Consider the following 25,827-nt stretch of genomic DNA (forward strand, 5'->3'; position numbering starts at 1 on the left):
CGGCTTTATGTTTAGACTAAGCAATGGGCACCTTGTGACCAGGGACACAGGCATATTATATCATGTGGAATGGATGACTTCTGTACCAAACATCCTCCTGGCCTGAGGTTAGGGTTATTACTTGTTAGTTTCTGAGTCCTTCCTTTGCAGAGCAAGCTCCAGGGAATGCCCTGAGGATCCGGGGCAGAAACTGGAGTTCAAGGTTAAAACAGAGGCATAATGGCAGGCATAATGAGGTAGAGGAGCCACCTGGACACTCGAGAGCTCAGTTCTCCCTTTCTTAGGTCCCCAAGGGTCCGTTCCGGCCCAGGAGTTCACCGTGACCTCACATAGCTGCCCTAGTTCCCTTTCTTTCTTCCAGAGGTAAGGGCTGACTCCCCAGGAAGGTCACAGCCCAGGTGATGACTTCTCCATAGTTTTCATGATCTTTCTGGAGTAATGTTGCCAAATAAAATGCAGGACGCCTAGTTAAAGTTGAATTTCAGATAAACAATGAGTAATATTTAGTGAATCTGTGCAATATTTTGATTCACTTCAGTTTATCAGTTCTTAATGTCCTACTATATTCATTGCTCTCTAGTGCACTTTTTCTTGAATTGTCTGATGATAAGGTGCAGACATTACAACACTTTGCCCCTGAATCCTTCAGCATTTAATCCTAAGAATGAAAGCATTTCTGACATAGCCCATGCAACAGTTGGGACATCCTTGGGCATCTTGTGTTTTTACTCACTAAATCCGGAGGCTCTGCTTTGGGGCTGCGGTGGACTGGCAGCAGCTACCATGGCTGAGCATGGGCTTTGCAAACCCACAGACCTGAACGTGGGGGGATTTGACGTGACCTACTGGCTCTGTGGGTTTGGGAAAGCCGGTGCCACCACTTCCTTATTTGCAAAAGTGAGAATTCATACCCTGCAGCATCAGCGCAAGGCTTAGAGTTAGTGGACATAAGGCCCTAGCACAGGACCTGACCTCTGGAGACTTTCAGTAAATAGCCGCTGGCCATGGGAGTAATGGTAATTGTCCTTCTCTGAGTTGAATGTCAGGGGAAGGAGATAAAAATAAAGAAGCAACTATTTTAGAAGTGTTGGCAGCTGTATTTATAAACTCCCCTCTGTTCTCACATTCCCTTCCCTACTTAGTGTGTACGCACGCACGTACGCACGCACGCCCGTACGCATGCACGCACCCACGCACACGCACCATGCCATCTACTCTGGAATTTACAGTGAGTTCCTTGACAAACATCTAGCCATTTGGGGTGGAGAAAGAGACATATTAAAGGTTCAAGAAAAGCCAGTGCTCTTGAGAGCAAGATCTGAATGGGATCAAAGGTGCTGTGAGACACGTCTGGGGGTTGACTCAGCTGATAGTGACCAGGGAGAGGCCGGTGACTGGGGTGGAGGCAGGCAGTGAGGGGAAGCCCAGGTTGTAACAGCATCTGCAGTCAGCGTGGCTCTGGCAAGCTGTCAGGGATCGATTTTGTTGTTAGGTTTTTTTCGTTTGCTTTGTTTAGCAAAGGACTCCAGTAGGCCAGATGTTGATTTCGAGTCTAAAACTTCGTCATCAACTTGAAGCTTGGAGGAACTAGTTCAAGTCAGACTGTTGTGAGAACAGCCAGTGTTACCCTTCCTTCTGGAAAGGATTTTGCCCTCCTTCCTGGAAACGGTTCCCCTTCTTCCGACTTTTTTTTTTTTTTTTTTTTTTGTCGGAAAGCTGGATGCAAATCAGGCAGATAAACTCAAGCAGTTAACCATCTGTTCACTCACCCTGACTGGCTCTTTTGGGGCTCATAATTCTAGGGTGATTTTCTTTACTTTAATAGGTAAATGAGGTTGCAAGTCCTTTCCTACACTAAGTTCCCCACACACCGTGATGCTTGTCAGGAGAAGTATGGAGGAACACTGGGTGTTCAATCAGCCATCCTGACTGTAAGAAGAAAAGAAACACTGCAAAGCCTGGGGTGGGAGGTGGGGGCCCTTGGAGCCTGCGAGGGAGAGCTGACCACAGCTGACGGCGGTGTCAGCCTCGCCGTTGTTTCGCAGGGCCCCAGGAAAAGCTTAGATGAAGTTATTCTCTGTATCCATTTCTTCTGCTTTCCCTTCGGGTCTATTTACACTTTTAGAGAATCTGAGTCTCTTTCTTAGATTTTCACTTAAAAAAATCAAAAGTGAATAATTATTTTTTCTGCTTACAGAAGTAATTTATTTTTCTTATAAAAAATCCAAACAATGTAGAGAAACTTCACAGAGAGAATGGAAGACCCCCTCATAATCCTGTTCCACAGAGATAAGTGCTATTAAAGATTTAATGTGGAGGCTTAGAGATTTTGAGGGTAACTAAAAGATCACAATCATAAAATTATCTCTATGTCACCCGCCTTAACGTTTTCACGTTTGCATTTTATCCACTGGTCTCGCCCAGACTTATTTTACACTGTCTGCTTTTTCCTTTTAGCATACAATATGGGTAGGTTTCTTATTTATACGTAGTTTTTATTGGTTGCTTTCTACTCCAGCCTGTGAATTATCATAATTTACTAAGTCATTCTTGTCCTGTTCAACATTTTGGTTATTTCTGATTTTATGCTAATTCCTTCTTGTTTCAACCTAAATGTTATGTAGGCCTGGAGGAGAGGATTATGACTAAAGACTTTTTTCCCCTCTTTCTCTTTTATCATTTAACATTTGCTGGGTTGTCTATGGTTGAGCAGACTCAAGAAAGTGACAAGATTCCTTTTTTGCTTCAGACCAAGCCCTGGAATCCTCTCATCCTCCAGCTGAAGACGGAAATAGTCAAGATCACAGGCACCGTGTGTGGGGTATTTTGAGCATGGCCTGAGATAAGCGCTCTCACGTAGCCCTTACAATAATCCTTGCCAAGCTCTCCTTCCCACTTGTGCCAGTGTAACCTTCTCAAATGCCTCTTGCCTGTGTCAAGGGTTAGCCAGAAGGGCTTTTCTTTTATAGAGAGGAGTTAACAGGGCTGCGAAGGAAAGAAACTTAACCAAAGTTTAGTTAACAAGCATTTTCCCCCAGCTTTATTGAGGTATGATTGACAAATGAAAATTGTAGGTATTTAAGGAGGACAGTGGGGTACCTGATGTGCATTGTGAAATGATTACTACAGTCAAGCTGATTAACGTATCCATCACCTCACAGAGTTACTTTTTATGTGTGCGCTGAGAACACCTGAGATCTACTGTTAGCCACTTTCAAGTGTCCAACATGGTGTCATTAACCATAGTCACTGTGCTGTACATGAGCAAGCATTTTGTTCCCATTGATCAGTGGGAACAAGCTGTTCAGCTTATCAGTTACGAGGCAAAAGATGGGAATCTGGAGGGTCCGTGTCTGACCTTGTCTTAGGTAAACAGAGAGCCGTCTGTGAATCTAAGTCACGTGGGGAGGGTGTTTCTTTGCCACCATCCATTTCCTGGAACACGGAGGAGGAGATTCCTGAACTACTGCTGTCATCCAGGAGCTTGGGGCCCCTTGGAGCACAGGTTTGCAGTGAGTCCTGGGATGGGACGCTGGCTTCACCACTAGCAAACCTCAGGCATTCCCCCAACCTCTTTGAGCTTTGGTCTCCTGAAGTGTAAAATGGGGAAGATGATTTTCATCTTGTAGACTATTATGGGATTAGATGAGATGAATTGGCAACATAATGCCTGGCTCTTGATAGTTTTCTGCATCTCAAAAACCTTCCATAGCACAAAGCCCCACCTTGTATATTGGATAAAATCTTGACTCTTGTGACCCCAACCTACCTCTCCAAATGAATCTCCCTACTCCCTATAAAGCCCACACCTAGACACACCTCATACTGTCCCTCCTCTGTATCTTTTATTTTCTCATTCTCCACATACACTCTTTCTGTTTAAGCAGAGGTCTCTAGGAGAGATGGATGTGGAGCAGACAGGGAGGAAGGGCTCACTCTGTCCAGCCAGGCAGGGTAGTTGAATCAACCCTAGCTGTCCATAAGGCGTGCACCCCCTTGACCTCCTCTGCTTGCCAAATTTTTATTCATTCTTCCTAGCTCACTTCAAGCACTACCTTTCCATTTCAGTTCATAGAATCCATTGTCTGAACACTATAGAGACCATTGCCTGGTATACTCATTGGCCACTTATTACAATGTACTTTATATTGTTGACTATCTTGCATGTGTGTATCACTGTCCCCCTAAATAGAGGGTAAACTCCTGGAACACAGAAACCATATCTGTGTTGCTGGGTATCTCCTACCTACTATGCTGGGCACGGACATAGTGTTCAGATGATTTGCATGCATAGATCTATACTTTGCAAGAAAACCATGAGTATAGCACTACTGTATTATTTTTAACATTTTTTATTGATTTATAATCACTTTACAATGTTGTGTCGAATTCCAGTGTTCAGCACAATTTTTCAGTCATTCATGGACATATACACACTCATTGTCACATTTTTTTCTCTGTGAGTTATCATAACATTTTGTGTATATTTCCCTGTGCTATACAGTGTAGTCTATTCTACAATTTTGAAATCCCAGTCTATCCCTTCCCACCCTCCACCCCCCTGGCAACCACAAGTCTGTATTCTCTGTCTATGAGTCTATTTCTGTCCTGTATTTACCTGTATTTACGCTTTGTTTTTGTTTGTTTGTTTTTGTTTTTCAGATTCCACATATGAGCGATCTCATATGGTATAGCACTACTTTAAATAGTTGTTAGAATAAAGGAACATAGATTTTTCTTTCCACCCACAAAAGAAACGGGCTTCACTTAGCTCTTTAGGGTGCTTGGATTACTGATAAGATACACAACCTAATAGGTGCTAGATCTATGTGTTTCTGATTCTATTCTCAAGCTATTGTTCTCTCCGTATCTGAATGTGGCTGAACCGGTCCGGGGACAACCACTTTCCCTAGGTATGCTTTAAAGGCTCCTTGGGCGTGTAGCGATCAAGCTGCTGTTACAGGGCCTGGGCTGCGGCTTTGCCTTTAACCGTTTGTGCCTTTCCTCTGCTCTCGCTGGTTGCCTGGCATCAAGTTCTTCTCTCCCGGCACCTTGTAAAAACAGTCAAGGGAAAATATAGTTTTCTAGTACTCTTTTGTTGATTGAACCAATGTGTCTCTAAAACCTGCATTGTCACTGTGGGGAGAGTTTAAGGAAAAACAAAAAACTTCCACTTTTTTTTTGTAGGTCAGCACCTTCTGTTTGAAGAAGCCAGCAGTTAACCTAATATAGCTGTACTTTCCTTCTCATTTTCTGTTGCTAATCTCACCTGCTTTATGTTGATTCCTGTTAACTTCAATTTTTAGAAGATGTTTTCTGTCCTGAACCCTTTTTTCCCTAAGAAATTCCTATGTAATGTGTTACGGGGTCCAAAGGAAGGGCTGATCCATCCAGGTAAGGGGGGGAGGGGAAGTTACTACCTTGCCCCTTTCTGGAAATTCCTGGACAAGAAAAAGTTCTTAGTTTAATGAAATCAAATGACTTTAAAGGTATATACTGGCCTTCAAAATCCTCTAGAAGACAATGATTATCATTGACATGTTAGACTTGTGGTAGCTAACATATCTGTTGTAGGTGGGTTATGTTTGTGTCACTGAGCTGTTTCTAGGTGCTGTATGTATACTTTACAGCAGAGAAACTACCATGTAACTTCTATCATTAAATGTCCTCTCTCTCTGGGCCTGACTCTCCCTCGCTTCTCCTCAGATAGCTAGGATTCCTGTTTAGGAGATAAGATAAAAGACCGCAAAGCCTAAAAAACTACCTGAAATGACCGATTAGGCTGTTCTATGACTGGCGCAAGGAGAGGTGAATGTGTGCTGTTGGGGAGGGGGGCGCTTTACCAAGGAGGGAGTCTGAGCTGGATCCAGAGCTTGGAGGAAAGGGGGTTCATGATTTGTCTTTAAATTTTTCTATCTCATCAATCTGACCTCAACTCAGCAAATCAGTACTGATAGTAAAAGCCAAGGAGATTTCAATAATGTGTTGCTTGGTTAAAAATCTGATGATTAGACATTCTGAGCTGATGCCAAACCACAAGCATCCCCAGTTCTATGACGTGGCCAACTCATGGGTGGGAGTTTACTTCCAGCCCTCCAGATGACTGCCTTTGCTTTGACAAGCTTAGGTTTTCTGTACTCTGTTTTCCCCCTGCAGAGGTTCTTGGGATATTTTCCATTGAGTAATAGAGCTGTATCATTAAGCTCCCTTGCAACATTGCTTCTATTAAATTGGAAGCCTGGACTACTAAAAATTGGCATCCCATTGTGTGCTGCATCACAGGACATTTTCAGCATGTGGTTTCTATTATGTTTTGAAGCTGGTCTCTCTGTTTGATGTCTCTGAAATCCTCTCCAGTAGAGGAGTGACAGGTGATATCAGGGGATGCTTCTCTTGCAATCTAGTTATTGTGTCACTACTGGTCTTACATTGTGTTTATCAGTAGATCTCATTTTCCTCTTTTAAAAAATTTTCCCCATGTTAGTGTTTTTTTTAGTTTATGGATTTATTTTACAATATCATATTTTTAAAAATTGAAGTATAGATGATGTACAATGTTATATGTTGTAAGTATGCAATATAGTGATTCACAATTTTTATAGGTTATTTTCCATTTATAGTTATAAAATATTGGCTATATTCCCCATATTGTACAGTACACCCTTGTAGCTTATTTTATACCTGATAGTTTGTACCTTAGTCCTCTAGCTCCATCTTGCCCCTCCCCCTTCCCTCTCCCCACTGGTAGCCACTAGTTCCTTCTCTACATCTGTGAGTCTGTTTCTGTTCTGTTATATTCACTAGTTTGTTGTATTTTTTTTGATTCCACATATAAGTGATATCTTACAGTATTTGTCTTTCTCTGTCTGACTTATTTCACTTAGCATAGTGTCCTCCAAGGCCATCCATGCTCTACACCAGAAACTAATACAACATTTTAAATCAGTTGTACTTCAATTAAATAGCAAAGAACAAACAAACAACCCACTTAAAATATGGGCAGAAGAACTGAAGAGACATTTTTCCGAAAGAGGAAATGCAGATAGCCTACAGGAGCATGAAAATTTGCTCAACATCAAATATCAGGGAAATGCAAATCAAAATCACAATGAGATGCCATCTCTCACCGGTCAGAATGACCATCAAAAAGAACACCAATAGCAAATGTTGGCAAGGATGTGGAGAAAAGGGAATCCTTGTACACTGTTGGTGGTAATGCAAATTGGTGCAGCCACCATGGAAAACAATATGGAGGTTTCTCAAAAACCCAAAACAGAACCACCATATGGCCCAGCAATTCTACTCCTGGGCATATACTGAGAAAAATAAAAATATTAATTCAAAAAGATACATTCGCCCCACTACTTAACAGCAGCATCATTTATAATTGTCAAGACATGGAAGCATCCCAAGTGCACATCAACAGATGAATGGATAAAGAAGATGTAGCATATATGTGCATTGGAATACAGCTCACCCATAAAAAGGATATTTTGCCATTTGTGGCCCTTCATTAACTTTTTTTTTTTGCACTGCAAAAACCAGAATTTTGTAACTGCCATAAACATTTCCATTGCATCAAAAACAAAAACATACCTAGAAATAAACTTAACCGAAGAGGTTACCTATACTCTAAAAACTGTAAAAACATTGATGAAGGAAATTGATGATACAAAGATATGGAAAGATATCTTGTGCTCTTGGATTGGAAGAATCATTATCAAAATGGCCATACTACCCAAAGCAACCTGCAGATTCAATGCAACCCTGTCAAAATGTGATATTTTTCATAGAGCTAGAGCAAACAGTTCCAAAATTCATATCAAACCATAAAAGACCCTGTGTTGCCAGAACAGTCTTTTGTAGGTCTTTTTTTTTCCCTCTTTCTTCTTTTTCTTCTCTTTTTTTGTGGTTTGATGACTAGAGAAGTTCCGTTAACATTTGTTGTAAAGCTGGGTTGGTGGTGCTGAATTCTTTTAGGTTTTGTTTATCTGTGAAGCTTTTGATTTCTCCATCAAATCTGAATGAGAGCCTTGCTGGATAGAGTATTCTTGGTTGTGAGTTTTCCCCTTGCATCACTTTAAATATATTATGCCACTCACTTCTGGCCTATAGAGTTTCTGCTGAAAAATCAGCTGATAACCTTATGGGAGTTCCCTTTTATATTATTTGTTGCTTTTCTCTTGCTAATTTTAATATTTTCTCCTTATCCTTAATTGTTGTCAATTTGATGACTATGTGCCTTGGTGTGTTCCTCTTTGGGTTGATTCTGTGTGGAACTCTTTGCACTTCCTGGACTTGAGTGACTTTCCTTTCCCAAGTTGGGGAAGTTTTTGGTTATCTCTTCAAAAATTTTATCAGGTCTTTTCTCTCTCTGTCTTCCTTTTCTGGGACCCCTGTCATGTGAACATTAGTGCACTTCATGTTGTCCCAGAGTTCTTTTAAACTACCCTCATTTCTTTTCATTCTTTTTTCTTTTTTCTGTTCTGCAGTACTGATTTCCACTAATCTGTCTTCTAGCTCACTGATTCGTTCTTCTGCCTCATTTAGTCTATTCTTGGTTCCTTTTAGTGTGTTATTCATTTCAGTAATTTTATTCTTCAACTCTGGGCATTCTTTATATTTTCCAGCTGTGCTAAAAACTTTACTCTGTGCATCTGTACTCCTCTTGAGTTCTCTGAACATCTTGGCCATCATTACTTTAAACTCTTACTCAGATAAATTGCCTTTCACCTTATCACTTATTTCTTCTGGGATTTTATCTTGTGCCTTAGCCTGGGACATATTCCTTTGTCGTCTCGTATCGTCTATCTTTCTATTTTTATTTTAGGTAAGTTAGTTATGTTTCTCCACCTTGGAGAGGAGGCCCTATGTGGGAGATGTCCTATGCGTCCCAGCAGTACACTCCTCTCTTGTCACCCAAGGGCCAGGGCCCAGCCAGTCCCAGTGTAGAGTCTGGCCTGTTTTTGTGGATTCCTTCCACAGGCTTTGGGATTGTTGTTTTCTTATTTCTAGTATCTGCACATGGTGGATGAGGTTAGACTAGAGGCTTATGCAGGGTCCTGGCAGCAGGAGCTGGTGCCTGCCCACTGCTGGTGAAGCTTGGTCTTGGACCTCTGATGGGTAGGGCCATGTCTAGAGGCATTTGTGGCTCAGGAAGTCTGCAGATGGGAGGGGCTGTGTTCCCACCCAGTATGTTGTTTGGCCTGAGGCTCCCTAGCCCTTGAGCCTATAAGCTGTTGGGTGGGGCTAGGTCTTGGTGCTAATGACCCAAACAAGATGTCAGCCTCCAGGAAAGCTCATATAGATGAACACTCCTGGAATGTCCACTGCCAGCTTTTATGTCCCCTGGGTGAGCCACAACTGTCCCCTACCTTCCCAGGAGAACTTCTAAAACCAGCAGGCAGGTCTGGCCCAGGTTCCTATGAGATCACTGCCTCTACCCTTGGACCTGGCACATGCAAGATTCTGTGTATCCTTACCAAGAGAATGAAGTCTGTTTCCCCCAGTCCCATGGTGCTCCTGGAGCTAAGCCACACTGGCCTTCGAAACCAGATGTCCTGGGATCTCCTCCTCCCAATGCCAGAACCCTGGGCTGGGGAGCCTGATGTGGGGCTCAGAACTCTCCTGTGGGAGCACCTCTGTGATTTAGTTATTCTTCAGCTTGTGGGTCACCCACCCTGGGGGTATGGAGCCCGATTATATCGCAGGCACCACCCCTCCTACTGTCCCATTGTGGTTCCCTTTTTATGTTTCCAGTAGGAGATCTTTTTTGCTAGGTTCTAGTCTTTTTATTCAATGGTTGTTTAGCAGTCAGTTGTGGTTTTGTTGTAGTCACGAGGAGAGGTGAGCTCGTGGTCCTACTACTCTGTCATCTTGACCAGAAATCTCCCTGTTAATTTTTTTTAAATTCATTAGAAAAAACTTGGAAAATACAGACTCTCATCAAGTAGAAAATAACAACAATCCAGATTCCAACATGCAGAGTTAATCACTCTTCACATTCTGGCTTGTTTTCTTTTAGTCTGTGCTTTTATCTTTCTTGTAGTCTTAACTTTAAAAATGCGGTTTTTCATAATGGAAAAGAAACTGAAAAAATATATATGAATGTATGCATATGTATAATTGAGTCACTTTGCTGCACACCTGAAACTAACATTGTAAATTGACTACACTTCAATTAAAAAATAAGAATTTAAAAAATGCAGTTTTTGTTTATTAACAAGTTAAAGACTATTAGGACTACTGGATATTAGGTTTCTCTCTATTAACCTTGGGTGCTGTGTTAATCAGGCTTCTCTTGCAATGCTGGGTAACAAACACTCCCAAATCTCAGTGGCTTGCAGCAGTAACATTTATTTCCCACTTGTTGTGGCCAGGTTGGCTGCAATTTGAGCTTAGCTGGGTCAGCTGACCTAGGCTGGACTCCCAGCTTCATGTCTGGTCTGTGCATCACCATTTTAGGACCTTGGCTGAAGGATCACCAGCTACCTGGGACAGGGCATGCTCTTCTCTTGGCAGAGGGTGGCTGGTGGAAACTTGCTTTGCCTCTTGAGGCCTCAAAGGTGGGGCATTGCCATCTACCCACGTTCTGTTGATCAGATCAAGGCACTTGGCCACACCTGAAGTCTGTAGGGTGGGTAGAACACTCCCATAGGGGTTACCTAACGAATCCCGTAGACTGGGTATTTGAACAACAGAAATTTACGGTCTCACAGTTCTGGAGGCTGGAAGTCTGAGATCAAGGTGTCAGCAGGGTTGATTTCTTCTGAGGCCTCTCTCCTTGGCTTGTAGATGGCTGTCTTCTTCCTGTGTCTTCATATGACCTTTCTTTTGTGTGTATTTGTGTCCTAATCTCTTCTTATAAGGATATCAATCATACTGGATTACAGCCCACCCTAATAACTTCATTTAACCTTTAATTTCTCTGTCTCCAAATACACATTCTGAGGTACTAGGGCTAGGACTTCAACATATGAATTTTAGGGCACACAGTTTAGCCCATAATATGTGATAAGGGTGGGAAACAAAGGAAGAATTGTAGACAAAGAATACCCTAAGCACAGCCCCAGTGCGACTCAGCTTTCTCATCTTTAAACAGGGATAGGCATCTCTACGTTATGGGTTTGTTGGAGATTGAATGAGAAAATGCATGTGAAACATGGTGGTTGAGGTAGTAGGGATGGGTGTGGTTCTACTCAGATGGAAGGACCAAAGTAGCCTTCTTGGCCTCTCCCCCTATTCTCTCACGTGGGTGAGCTGGGATCGCATGATGGTCCTCAAAATGGCCTGACTTCCACAGCAGCTGTCCGATTAGTAGACTGTTCATAACAAAGTGAAAAAGGCCTTTCGGGTACTCAAGCTGTGGCCTTGGTTTTGGTAATCTATGGTTTTCCAGCCATGAGCTATGACTCTAGCATCCTTCCTTTACCACAAATATTTATTGAAGTCCTTTTATGGCTTATTAGAGCTGTGGGATTCATATTGACATAAGGCATGGCATTGATCTTGACGAATTGTAGTTGAATGCCTATGAAAAAAAATAAGAGAGCCAGGAGGTTAAAGGGCAGGGTGTCCCTCTCTCGGCCTCGGTGTTCAAAACCAACTGCCTTACACTTTGTAAATCTCCTTTTGGTTTTCTCCCCTAGAATATCGTGTTAAGGAATGGTTCTGAGACTTTTGACTCCTGGAGGAAGCCCCCTCTGCCTGTGTACTCCCAGTTCTATTTCTTCAATGTCACCAATCCAGAGGAGATCCTCAGAGGGGAGATTCCTCGATTGGAAGAAGTGGGGCCATACACCTACAGGTGAGTCCTGACCACCTCCCTGCCGTAGCAACCAGAAGTATGGAGTGTCCCCCTTTCCCCCCAGGTTGGGTCCTTGTCTCTTCCCATGAGCATCCTCTGTGTGCTGTGTGGGAAGCACAGGTTTTGGCTGCCTCTGTCTGAAATGTTGCTGGTGTGATACCACAGCAAAGAATGGCTTTGTGGACGGGGCCAGTCTCAGCCTGTGTTGTTTAGAAATGCAGCTGCTTCCTCCTGAGTTGGCAGAATGTGGTTACTGAGTGCTGAAGAGCTACTCCCCACTGTCTGACCTTTTAAGGTCGCCCTTTGATTTTCTTTGATGTCTTTTAGGGTCTTTTCCTAATTCCCTTCCCCACTTAGCTAGTTTTAGACCAGCTCCTAGGATTCATTGTTTGTCTGCAGACAGGCTTTCTGTCTCCTTTTCTTTTTTTCGTTGAGGTATAGTTAGTTTACAATGTTGTGTCAATTTCTGGTGTACAGTACAATGCTTCAGTCATACATGAATATAAATATATTCATTTTCATATTCTTTTTCACCATAAGCTACTACAAGGTATTGAATATATCTCCCTGTGCTGTACAGTATAAACTTGTTTATCTATTTTATATGTATCAGTCGGTATCTGCAAATCTCGAACTCCCAGTTTATCCCTTCCCACCCTCCTCCCCCTGGCAACCACAAGTCTGTATTCTATGTGAGTCTGTTTCTGTTTTATATATAAGTTCATTTGTCTTTTTTCTGTCTCTTCTTATTCACTCCTTTCCCCACCCATCCTGAGTACAAGAGATAACCAGGTGGCAGCGTGAGTTAGAGTCTTTGGCAGTGACCACCAATTCCAAATGCTGGTGAGTTAGGAGAATTGCTTTAATCATTTTTTAAAAAAGATTAGAAGGAAGCTGTTGGGGATCTTATGGTCAGAGTATTTTTTCTACTGTTGCCCTACCCCCTAGGGCAATAACCTCTCCCACACCTCTTGCAATAATCTTTCCAACAAAGTTTCTCCTTAACAGATTTTTTTGGGGGGCAGGGTAATTAGGTTTATTTATATATCTATTTATCTATTCATTTTTTAATGGAGGTACTAGGAATTGAACTCAGGACCTAGTGCATGCTAAGTACACACTCTACCACTGAGCTATACCTCCCCACCCCTCTCTTTACCAAGTTTAAAAAAAAAAATAGTAGAGGAAGCAGACAGCAAGATCTTTCTTCTTCAAAGCTGCCACATGCTAAAAATACCTCACAATTCTGTCCTAACTGGTTACTCAATAAATGGTTGCCCACTGACTCATTCATTGTGAATTAATGCTATCTCAGAGCTGGAATTCTGAGATAAAAATCCTGGCTCCTGCCTCAGGTGTTCATGATCTGACTCTGGAGTTGAATGGCCTGTGGTGACTCTCACCTCTGCCACTTACTAGTTCTCTGTGCTTCAGTTCCTCGGTTCCCTTATCTATAAAGTGGGGATAAAAATAGGACCTCTATCCTGTAATTGTTATGAGGACTGAGTGAGTCAGTGGGTCAGTATTTATAAAGTGATTAGGCTAGTGCCCAGCACATATTTAGTGTTAATTAGTGTCTGATGTTATTATTAGTGGATTGTCTTAGCCTCTGCAAATCAAGACCCAGAATCGTGAAGATGAGCTTTGTTGCTGTATGGTAGAATTAAAAAAAAAAAAAACTTGGGTCCTCATTTTAAAAAGCATTTTTGTATGTTTAATGCCTAAAGAAACACTGTGTACTGGGTAGAGCAGGTCTGCATTAGAGGCTGTCCAGCACAGGGACAGTTAGAAGTTGAACCAGAATTAGGATCTGAGTGCCCTGTTTGTTGGTTTGTTCTGCAATTTTAACCACATTTTATGGTGATTTTCAAAAACTCCACATATAAAATGTACCATTTTTACCATTTTTAAGTGCAGTTCAGTAGTGTTAAGTATATTCACAGTGTTGTAAAACAGACCTCCAGGATTTTTTCATCTTTCAGATCTGAAACTGTATAGCCATTAAATAACTCCATTTTTATCCCTCCCCGCTGCCCCTAGTAACCACCATTTTACTTTGTTTCTATGAATTTGACTGCTGTAGAGTTCTCATATAAGTGGAATCATACACAGTATCTGTCTTTTTGCTGGTTTTGTTTTTTAACTGAATTCCTTCTGGTAAGTGGGATGGCTGCCTCCTTTCAAGAATGAACTCACCTGAGAACTAAAGAAAAACCCCAGCAAACAGTTTTCCTCCTGGGTCTCCTGGGCCTGTTCCTGTGGTCATTATCCTCATCTCAGAAAAAGGCCTGGGTTCTAATCAGAACCCAAGGAAACATAGTATTCCATTAAGACACCTTCTGGGCCATTGTGTCTGCTGGCTTAATGCGCTGTCATAATGTGGTTATGGGAATAATTCAATCCTAGGAATAAAACAGTATCTGACTCTTACCCCACTCCCTGCATGTCCCATCTTAGAAGGACCTCAACTGACTCCTGAGGAAAGCCTGGGAACACCTCACAGGGATTCTTAAGCCTTGAACCATCCATGATCCTAAGGGGTCCACTGATAGAATTCAAGGTTCTCTGTGACTTCGGGAAAAAAATTACAGTTCATCTTCATTAGCCACATACTAAAATTTAACATTTCCTTTGAGTGTGAAAATAGGCAACAGATCACAGCAGTGTTAGCAGTACGGTGGATTCACCACTAAAGGAAACAGATACTGTGTCTCTTGATAGCTGTTGCTTGAAGTATCATTCATGTTCATTAATATTTCAAAATTACAGTCATTGTTAGACCTGCTGCTGCGTCTCATTTAAAGAATCAATAAAGAAGCATACATATTGCCATATCACAGATTTTTACAATGGCACCTGAAGTTTAGTAATTGTTTTCCTTTGTAACCCTAGGTATTTTATTTTCTGTGTGTAAAAACATTTATGTAAGAAAGAATCCATCAGATTGACACAGGGGCCCATGGCAGAGGGAAGGTAAAAACCCTGAGAGCAGATCCTTTAGGTTGGAAGACAGGTTGGTCACTCACTGACTGTTTCATTTTTGCCTCCATGAGTTTTCCTGCCTCCGGTTTCCTCCCTGCCCTGGTCTCTCCCATTCTGCTGCCACTGTGGTATTCCAAAGCACATATCTGACATTTCCTTTCTTCCCTGCTCAGGGTTCTAGTGCCTCTCCCAGTGTGATGTCCAGGGCCTGAGCAATCTGGCTCCTTCTGTATGTCTAGCCTCTGTTTTATTTTAATTTTAATTTAATTTTTTGGCACTCTCAACCTAGAATTTTATTCTCTAACCAAAGCCAATTTCATACTCTAACCACAATTATCCAATAGAAATTTAATATGAATGTCAACTTAAAACATACACACACACACACACGCACACACACACACACCGTAAAAACTGAAGCAAGTTTATTCAGTGTCTTACTGAGAACTGTAGCCCAAGAGAGGGCCTCTTAGACAGCTCTGAGAAATTGTTCCAAAGAAATAAGGGAGGAGCCAGAATATACATGAATTTTTTTGTGGGAAAAAGAAACATGTAGTCAAAGATCAAAAAATTACTGCTACTCACAAGAACAGACATCTCAAATTAATAATCTTAGTGCTTTTCCATGTATGGAAAGATGCAAGAATCTGGGATCACTGAACTATTTACTTAAATATACATCTTAACTATCTAAGGGCTGGTATCCAAAGCACAGACTGCTTCCTGTTTTTCTGCATCCTGAATTCCCCTCAGGCTCACTGTCAGTAGGCACATTCATGTGCTATAACTGGATTTGTCCCATATGATCCAGCAATCCCACTCCTGGGCTTATATCCAGAAAAGATGAAAATTCTAATTCAAAAAGATACATGCACCCAATGTTCATAGCAGCACTATATATAATAGCCAAGACATGGAAACAACCTAAATGTCCATCAACAGATGAACAGATAAAGAAGATGTGCCATATATATATACACGCACAGTGGAATATTACTCAGCCATAAAAATGAAATATTGCCATTTGCAGCAACATGGATGGACCTAGAGATTATCATAATAAGTGAACTAAGTCAGACAAAGACAAATATCATCTGCTATCACTTATATCTGGAATCTAAAAAAGTAATACTAATGAACTTATTTACAAAACAGAAAAAGACTCAGACATAGAAAACAAACTTATGGTTGTCAAACGGGAAAGGGAGTGGGGGAAGGATAAATTAGGAGTATGGAATTAACATAGTACTACATATAAAATAGGTAAATAACAAGGACTTACTGTATAGCACAGGGAACTATACTTAATATCTTATAAAACCTATAATGGATAAAAATCTGAAAAAGTATATATATCTATATATATATAGATATCTGAATCACTTTGCATATACCTGAAATTAACACAATATTTTGAAGCAACTATATTTCAAAAAAATAAAAAATTTTAAAAACCTTTAATTTCTAGTGAAAACTAGATAGTAAGCTATTATGAACTTTTACATTAGCATTCTGTAGATTGGCAAAGTTACAAGTACCATTGATGATTTTTTTAAACATGTGCCTTTTTATGGAAAATTTTTCAATGTGTACCAAATATATTTATTAATGATCCTAAATATCTTTAATTTCTCTGTAAAAGAAAGCCTATTTTCAGTAATTAATGCTTCAGTATCTTACTTTACTTGGGATGATTTAGATATTTAATACATTTCTATCATTTAACTTAGCAAAACTATAAAGTTTCAAGTTACCAAAAATCTGGAGAAACTAATCTTGAGTAGACATACCATGAAACATAGTAATTCTTAAGGAGTTCACTGAAAGGCTCTTACCCCCAGTTTTATCTATTTAATTCATTTGTTCCTAACAGTTATGTTTAGATTACCCATGAAAACTTGAGGAGACATTAGACCAAATCAACCATCATCCCAGGCTATTTTTCTTGCTCATAAATTTTATAACAGAAATAATATGATCATATTTGATGGGGGGCAATAAAAGTAAGACATGTCTATTAATTAAACCAACAAACTTAAACTTTAAATCAAATATTAATTTAATATTAAATACTTTCCAGATCACATGAACTTGAAATTATTTTTGGTTAGTTTCTGTTTCATTTAGACATATTTAATTTATAAGTGCTTACTTTTTTTTTATATATATGTATTTTTTAAAGTATAGTCAGTTTACAATGTGTCAATTTTTGGTGTACAGCATAATCTTCAGTTATACATGAATATACATATATTCATTTTCATGTTCTTTTTCACTGTAAGTTACTATAAGATACTGAATATAGTTCCTTGTGCTATACAGTATGAACTTGTTGTTTATCTATTTTAGATATATTAGTATCTGTATAAGTGCTTACTTTTAAGAGCTCTTTTATAAATTAATATTGATGGTACAATCTGGAAGCAGAGACATATCTTATCTATAATGTACACATAAATATAACCAGAAGTCTCATAGCTTCATTTTATAACTTAGTCTTGAATCAGGTAGTACAATAAAAACTTACTAGTTTATAAATAATAGTTGGAATAAGTTAACATTTATTTGCTCAGATGACTAAGCCTTTTTACTATTTGTGGAAAAGACTTTTAAGATTGTTTTGGTTCTTGATAAATCCTAAGGAGGCTGTGAATTAGATTTTGGGTGAGGGAACTGTTCCAGCAGTTTGAGTTTAAAAAGTCCTCTTCCTTCCCCCCACCCCCTTTTTTGGTTACAGACTCTACCTAATTGAGTTAATTAGGCTCAGTCTCATGTCATTATGGACTGTATTTACATTTCTGGTCTGTAGAGATTTACAATCAAAGACAATTGCTTTTAATTCCCCAAAGAACTGGTCTGCTGCCTAAATGATATCAAAAGATTGATTTGCCCAACTACATTTTCTTTGTTTTTTTGTATCAGTGAGATTTCTAACTAGACTGGAAATAAAGAGTTCTATGTTCTAGAACTTTAGGGTATATTCTATCATGCCTTCAAAAGTTTGCACAAGGTATTCAACAAAGGTCCTCTTTCTGCACAAGTCAAACCCTGAACACTTTACCCTAGTGGCAAAAAAGAATCTCAACTTTTACTTTATTAACCCCTGAATGTTAGCCCCCAGTTTTTACTTCATATTTTGTGGGCTCAGGTAACTCTGTTGGTTTCCTCTAGAATGTTTAGTATTGTATTCTTGGGGCAGATTTGTATGCCCTGTTAATAGGTTATACCAGGAAGGGAAAACATTCACCAGTGAGACATAATGTCTATCCCACAGTATAATCAGGCAAAAGAGATGTAACCATCTTACATAAATCCTCTTCAAATACACTAATTTTTAAAAATAAATTTTTATCTCAGTTCTACCAACTCTTGTACTTTTAACTTTAGCCAAGAGACCCAGGCCCTTTTGTGAATCTTTAACTTGATTAGTTGGCTTAACTGTTGCCCCAAGCTATTTCTGGTCAAGTATCTCAGTGTAATTTTCTTCTAGCCTTAAAAAATTTTTTTTTTTAGCTGGAGTAAATAAAGCAGACTTTTGGGGGGCCCTTTACTGTTAGGGGTACCAATGGGGTCCTATTCCCAGTTGGTCCCATGGGCCAATAGGTCTTTGGCCCATTCAACTTCAGGTAGTGTTGTATCAAAGCCTTTGTGTTAATCTCATCAGTGTCCATTTTATTTATCCCAGTTTTAATCACCATCTAAAGATTTCCATCCTGTTGGGATGAGTCCCTTTAAAATTTCCACCTTATTAGGAAGAAGTCAGTTGAGTTTTGCCTCATCTTCTTTCTATTCCCTTTTTAATCAACCTAATTAACATTAATTAACGTAATGTTTTTATTAGCATCCTAAGACCCATTGAAGGAAAGCCAAGACCACAAATAAGTTTTCCCAAACCATTTTGTTTTGTTTTAAACTAAGGAAGTTCTTAAGGCTAGCTGTTACATTTTTTGTATCTACCTTTTAATTTGGTCTTTTTGTAGGTAGGTATCAGTAAAGCAGCTATTTATAATGAGAGCACTCTAAAAATTTACCAATTAGGAAGTTTCTGCCATTTAAAGGATCCATCATCTGGTATTGATGAATAGTGTCTTAATAGTGATAACCAGGAAGATGCCACAGGCACCCCCAACAGGAGAGTGCAAAGGATGCAGCCTTCACAAGATCCAGAAAGTTTACTCCCAAAAATAATCTAAGATAGTAAAGGCCTTTGTTGTATGGGTGGATGAAATGAAGATTAAGAAGAAAAAGGCCCCTTATGGGCTAGCACCCCTTATGCAAATTTTCCTGAGAGCTGGCACAGTCAGACAAAAAGACTGTTCATAATCCCAGTCTACTTGACTGGCTATCGCATCTACACTGTATGTGTACCTTACTCATGACAGAGACTGCGCTCTCAAAACACAGGACAAAATGCCTAAGAAGATCACATAGAACATTTACATCTTAAAGGCATAGGGAAAGAAATACAAGTTCCTCCTAGGAAGGCTTTTGTTTTTGTAAGATGTAAAGATGTTTTATCAAGCTGGCTTTTGCTAACTCGGTATGCAAAAACTAGTTTTGGAATGTCAGAAAGAGCCCCATCCTGGCTGTTTTTAGGGCAAGATTTCAATTAGGTAATTACTTGCAAGTATAAATTCTGTACATACCTAAACCTGGCTGGATTTTAGTTGTTAGTTGGTGATTGGCTTTTCTGATGTCCCTCTTTTCTCTGAGAAACTCTTTCCCATTTTAAAGTTGAATTTGTCAGGGATAACATTTACTAATGAAATGGTGTGATAGGCCAATGTGCTGCCTGTGAGCTTAGCTCCTCTAGGTCATTTCCCTAGAGTCATTTACACTCTTTCACGTGTCTTGGTATCTCCCTCTGGCAGTCTAAAACCACCATGGGTGTTGGGATCAACGAGTGGCCGATTGTCATACATGGTCCCCAAACGAGCAAGGTTTTAATTAATGAGTGAATTTCCCTATGGGACCATAGTGAGGTATGAGGACTCTGCTTCCAACACTCCCATAAAATTTTCAGTTGCCTGAGAAAGCCGTAAACACCTGGGAGTAGCCTTGTCCCTCTTCCTCAGAGCAGAGCTCTCATGTGATATCTCCACTTCTATCCCCACAGAGTCTGTTAAGGTAGCCCAACTAAGAAAAGACATCTGGTTAGTCTCCTACCTAGTCACACAATCCAAGTCGCCTTAGTACCTTTCAGCTTAGCAAAATCATCCCAGTGTTTCTCAACTGGGAGTAACCTCAGTGTCTTTCAACTGAACAAATATAGGCACCTCCTCTTGAACCTAAGCTTGAGGATAACCTACAGCACATAGCAAGGAGTTTAACAACCTCTGAATAAACAGAATCTTCAGCCAAGAGTGGGAGATCCAGTACCAGGAGAGACTCACTTAAATTTGTCTGCACTCACTGAGGAGGCAGACTGACACAAGGGGCCCTGCTCGTGCCAAGGCTCTGGATCCTTGTAGAATTCAGGCAAAGGAGAAACGTCTGCTCTGGGTCCTTTTGTGGTTGCCAGAACTGCTGACTTAAAAAAAAAAAAAGGCACAACATAAAGAGCTGTGAGTTGAGTTTATTCAGTGTCTTACTGAGGACTATAGCCAGGAGACAGTGTCTCAGATAGCTCTGAGACACTGTCCCAGAGAGTTAAGAGAGGAGCCAGGATATATATGAACTTTTTTTGCTTGGGAAAAAAAAACACCTAGTTGAACACCGTAAGACTACTGCTAATCACAAAGGACAGACATTTCAAGTTGATGATATTAGTGCTTTTCTGTGTATGGGAAGATGCAAGAATCTGAGGTCACTGAAATATTTCCTTAGATTTGAGCCTTAGCTATCTAGGGGCTGGTATCCTGAGCACAGAATGCTACCCGTTTTTCTCCATGAATTTCCCCTCAAGCGCACTGTCAGGGGCTTATGGCTTGATCCTTGTAGAACTGGAATTGCAGGCAATATTTTTTTTCTTTACATAAGCCACATGTGCAATTTAGAGTTTTCTAGGAGTCACATTAAAAAAGAGCAAAAAGAAACAGGAGAAATTAGTTTTAATATTTTATTTACCCCAATACAATTTAAAATAGTATAATTTCAACATGTAATCAATATTCAGAATTATTAATGAGACACTCTACAGTCTTTTTCTTATGAAGTCTTTGAAATCCATGTGTGTTTCACATTTATAGCACGCTGAATTTCAGACTAACCATTTTTCAAGTGTGTAATAGCCACATGTGCCTAGTGGCTACTATATTGGACAGCACAGTTCTAACCGAACTCCAAGTATTTGCATGGCCCCAAACACCCTACCCTGTCAGTATGCGTGCTGTTCCTCAGCCAAGAATGAACTCCTCAGGTCCTAATCTACTGCCACTTCAGTTCTGCCACTTTATTATGATTCTTTGTTTTGCTACCTGTAAAATTAGGATAATAGAATGCCCGAGGAAGAAACTGAGAGGAGACCCAGCAGTTGGTGGCCTGGAGAGACATTTGGGAGAAGCAACCTGCCCTTCTTAGGGATTATTTCCAGTGGAATGTGCAGCCCTAGAAATTTCCATAGTAAATTGTACAAGACTCACTGTGTTATAGGAGTGCAGTTTTGTTTTTGGAAACTTGAAGGAAAGAGTTGAGGATAACTGAAGTATGAGTTCATAAGGGGACATATAATCATGATTAACAGAAAATCAGTTTCTTGCTTTCTTCGAACAACTGTAGAAAAATGATAAAGAATATTTGATTGGAAAAAAAAAAAAAAAGAATGAACTTCTCACCACCTCTCTCGGCTCTTCCTGAGATTTTCCCTGACTTTGAACATACTCTCTCCAGTATGGGACAAAGTGAAATGAAAGAACCAAATCCTTTCATCTCTGAATATCCAGTGTCCAGTGAATATTTATAGAATAAGTGAATGAGACATCCTTAGCCATGGTTTACCTGCACAGGACACAAAAGGAGAAGCTGTTTAAATCCACAGGACACAAGTAGCTCACCTGGAACCCCAGGACTCAATCAGGGAAACCCAGGAGCCAAGGAGAGGGTCAAGAAAGGGGAATAGGGTCCTGAGAATGAATGACTTTGTTTAGGTAGGGACACTCACATGTGCAGTGCAAACTGTAGAGTGTTCCTAACAGGGTTGAGTGGATTGTGAGCTGGGATTTGTAGAAAAACTTGGCTGTTTAGGGAGACCTACAGCCCCTCTAGTGCGCCTTTCGTAGTCGTTTGATCTTTGTCACTTGTGACTTGATTATGCTGTTGTTTAGCTACACAGGAAAGACAGAACACTCCAGTAGCTCTGCCCCAGCATTCGATAGTCCTGTGAGTTCCCTCCCAACTGAGTCCACTGACACTGTTGATTGTGTGCAGAGAAGGGGAGGACACGCGGCCCCTCACTGGTCCATGTGGACGGGTCTGAGACTGGGAGCGTCTGAGCTGGGGGAGGCCACGCTGGGCTGTACAGGGTCTGATTGATTTGACACACAAAACTGTCACATATTGGTAAGTTCAGAATGTTAATGTTTTTGGGAAAAGATGATGGCAGTTCCACATGTAGGTAAAAACCAGTCCGTCTGGTTTAAGGAATGCAGCGCATCAGTTACATTCCTATAAAGCTGTGGATTGAGCAGTCCTGGAACAGGTCTGTTGACACAAAGCTAATTTGCCTCATGAACCTGTTGCCTAGTGACGTATTTGCCTAAAATTGTGTATCCAGTGGCTTCTGCAGCCTTTTTGAGATTTTTCATTTCATCAGGTTTCTTTTTCTGTTTTGCCTACTATTTAACGTGTCAAGAATTTTTTAAAAATTAATTTGTCCAAGGGCTCTGTCAGCTGACTTTCATGTTACTAAGACACATTTGTTAAATTTACAACATCCCATTAAATATCTCCTCTTTGAGTTTCTTAGCTTTGCTGTTTGGACTGTTAATATAGGGTCATTTTACTGCTTTGATGGTAAGGAAAAAGATGTGAGGGATAAATACCTCATAAGTGTTTTCTTTATTATTCACTGACCATTAAGTAATACTGGATTATAAAATAATCAGGATTTACAGTATCATATATAGCATTACCTTTAAAAGTGTAAACTTTATTTTATATTATAAAATAATATATGTAAGCAGCAAAGGTCAAGTTGAAAGTGCAGTAAACTAAGAAGAAGTACTGCTACTTTCCATGGTTTCACTGTCTCAAAGGCAACCAGCGCTAATTTTTTTTTTAACATTTTTTATTGATTTATAATCATTTTACAATGTTGTGTCAAATCCCAGTGTAGAGCACAATTTTTGTTATACATGAACATACATATGTTCATTGTCACATTTTTTTCTCTGTGGCACTAATATTTTAGTGGGTATCTTCGCAGCCACCTTTCCGTGGGTGAGTTTTACTTTTACACGGTTATCCTGGATATACTGGTGCATGTACATACATGTGTATTCTAGTCACTTAGTGTTACATCATAGGTATTTTCCCGTGTATGTCTGGTCTTTCTACAAATACATGTTTGTGACGATAATATTCAATAGATAGAGGGACTACATTATTACACTTTCCTTAACCACCCCCTTCCTGGACGTGCAGGTCAGTTCTTGTTCCTTCCTTTGATCACCATGTGGACTGAGTGTTCTCCTCATGTTTGCTGACAGATTGTGTTTCCACATTCTTAGCTTTTATCCTTTGCCAATTTGCCCATCTGGGTTCTGGTGTGTTCATGCCACTTGGTAAACTTTTTTATATATTAATGAGGTTAACCCTTTGCCACAGTTGTGGCACCTGTTTCTCTATTGTTTGTCTTTTTAATTTTTAAAATTTATATATAATCAAATCCATTCTTTTATGAATTTTTCTATCATTTCTGAGCTTAAAAAGTCCTACTTCCTTCAAAGGTTTGATATCCAAGTCTATTTTCTTGTAGTTCAATTTGTTTTTACGTTTAATTTTTTATAGATCTGATTGTCTCCTTGCAATTTAGCCAAGGTAGGAACTTTGTTTAAACTTTAAAATCCTGTCCCATTATCCCTTTGGGCCTTTACTCAACTCTGAGCCAAGTGGTATCATTTTTTTTTTTTAACCAAAAAGAAGATAGAAAAATTTTAAATGCAGTAGTTATTTTTACCATTATTGTAAGAGAATGCTTATCTTTTTCCCTGAACCTGAATCAGTCTTTCTGACATGACCTTTTTTCTCAAAATAAAAACAGCTTTAGATAATATTAGTTTTTAAAAAAATCAGAAGTAAAAAAAAAAAAATAGAAAAAGATCACCTTCTTGCCCTGTGCAAGAAAGTGGTGACCCGGTGGGTTTTAAATGCACATGGTGATCCTGGGTGACTCGCCTGTGAGGGCCAGTGGGGTCAGGGTCCTGCTTTGAGGACAGGGGACCATTTCCAGCTTCAGGAGTGAAGTTGTTTCTTGCACACCCCCAACAAACGTGGGCCATGCTTCCCCTGTGCTTTTTCTCAGAGTCCTCCTTTGGGCTGTCAGTTTTCCGTCTTTCACCTAGTTGACAAGGCAGTGGTGATGGAAAGTTAAAGGCAGGTGTGCTCAGACCCCCGCCTTTGGCCCTCTTCCCTCGCTCTGCCCTCTCTTCCTGGTCCTCTTGTCTCATGCACCCTGTGACTTCACTTCTCCATTGGCTTGTCTGTTCAGCACAGTCTTGCCCTGAGCTGCAGGCTGCTCTTTCTAAACCACCTCTGCCATGAGCCATCTTCTGTCCAAACAGTTTTCTCACTCTCTACTTAGGAAACACATCCTGTGCTGTCGTGTGCTGCTGCCTGCCTGGCTCTCTCTCTGCCTGCCTGGAAGCCCCTCCACTCTCCCACCCCTGGGAAGCTTACTCCTTCCAGAACCAAGTGTGCTCCTGCCCAGTGATGCCCACCCTAGCTGCCTTCCCTCCCACTATGTGAATGAAAAATACTGCATGCCATTTCAGTAAACAAAGGATGCTGTGGCTATCAAGTCATCAGCTGCTACCACTGCCCCCACCGCCACCCCACCCCCAACAGTGAGCTGGAGGGAACTCAGGATGGAGACAAGCAGGCAGCCTGTCCTCTGCTACCACCCCCAGCAGTGCACCGAGGAAACTCAGGATGGGAAAGAACAGGATACTGGCCCTAGATAGCTAGGTGCATATGAAAGGAATGATTTCAGTGAGCCCAGAGCCTTGTACTTTCCCATACATAGAAAAATGCTAGATTCCTTAACTTGAGATACCTGATTTTCTTTAATTAACAGTAATCTTTTGATGTTCTGACTACCTGATCTTTGTTGTCAAAACTACTGTGTATTCTGGCTCCTCCCTCACCTCTTCAGAGCATTCCTTTAGAGCTATCTGAGAGGCGGTCTCTCGGGCTTAAGTCCTCAGAAATATCCACAGAATAAAACATATTCTCAACTTTTAGATTGTTTATTTTTTTCAGTTGACACTTAGCAATGTGGAGCCAGATTCAGAGCTCTTTCTGTGTGTGAGGCTGCCATTTAAATGGCAGCTTGCTGTGCTCTGCCATGTATTCTTTGAGGACAGGGACCAGGTCTTAGCACCTCGCCATATGGAGAACTTAGCACAAGCCCCCTTCCGCATGATATTAGCAGCTGCTGTTTCCTAAAGCACTTAGTATGTGCCAGGTAATTTTCTAACTGGATGACAAGCTTATGTGGGTTTAATTCTTACAGCAACCCTACAAGGAAGGGAACACTATTATCTCTGTTTTACAGATGAGGAAACTGGGGCACAGAAGCTACTAATGATGAAGCCAGGGTTGAATGCAAAGCCTGGCTGTCAGATCTCAACCCACACTCTACCCACTGTGCTCCATCAGTTCTTACAGGAATCCTCAACAGAGAGTGCTGGGTGAAAAGAGAACAGAGATGACTTGGAAGATAGGATTATATGGTGGTATTGAATGTATCAAATTTATCCAGCACCTCTGAGGAATTCGATATTGCAGAGATGTTAGTTTTCCAGCTGATTAAAATGATTTCTTTTGGTTTCCTTATCTTGGGTGTATTGTTTGCCTTCTGTGATGGTGAGATTTTTTTTTTT

The 25,827-nt window shown here is 40.4% G+C and overlaps 1 protein-coding gene across 1 annotated transcript in view; it reads left to right on the plus strand.

Moving 5' to 3' along the window:
- The window catches only part of SCARB2 (scavenger receptor class B member 2), a 67,245-nt gene that overhangs the window by 10,478 nt on the left and 30,940 nt on the right, over window positions 1-25,827 (plus strand). The window contains exon 2 of the mRNA XM_006195592.3: window positions 11,649-11,806. Coding sequence (XP_006195654.2) covers window positions 11,649-11,806 — 158 coding nt within the window. The remainder of the gene's footprint in view (window positions 1-11,648; window positions 11,807-25,827) is intronic.

This window comes from Camelus ferus, chromosome 2, assembly GCF_009834535.1.
Source record: "Camelus ferus isolate YT-003-E chromosome 2, BCGSAC_Cfer_1.0, whole genome shotgun sequence".
NCBI classification, from domain to species: domain Eukaryota; kingdom Metazoa; phylum Chordata; class Mammalia; order Artiodactyla; family Camelidae; genus Camelus; species Camelus ferus.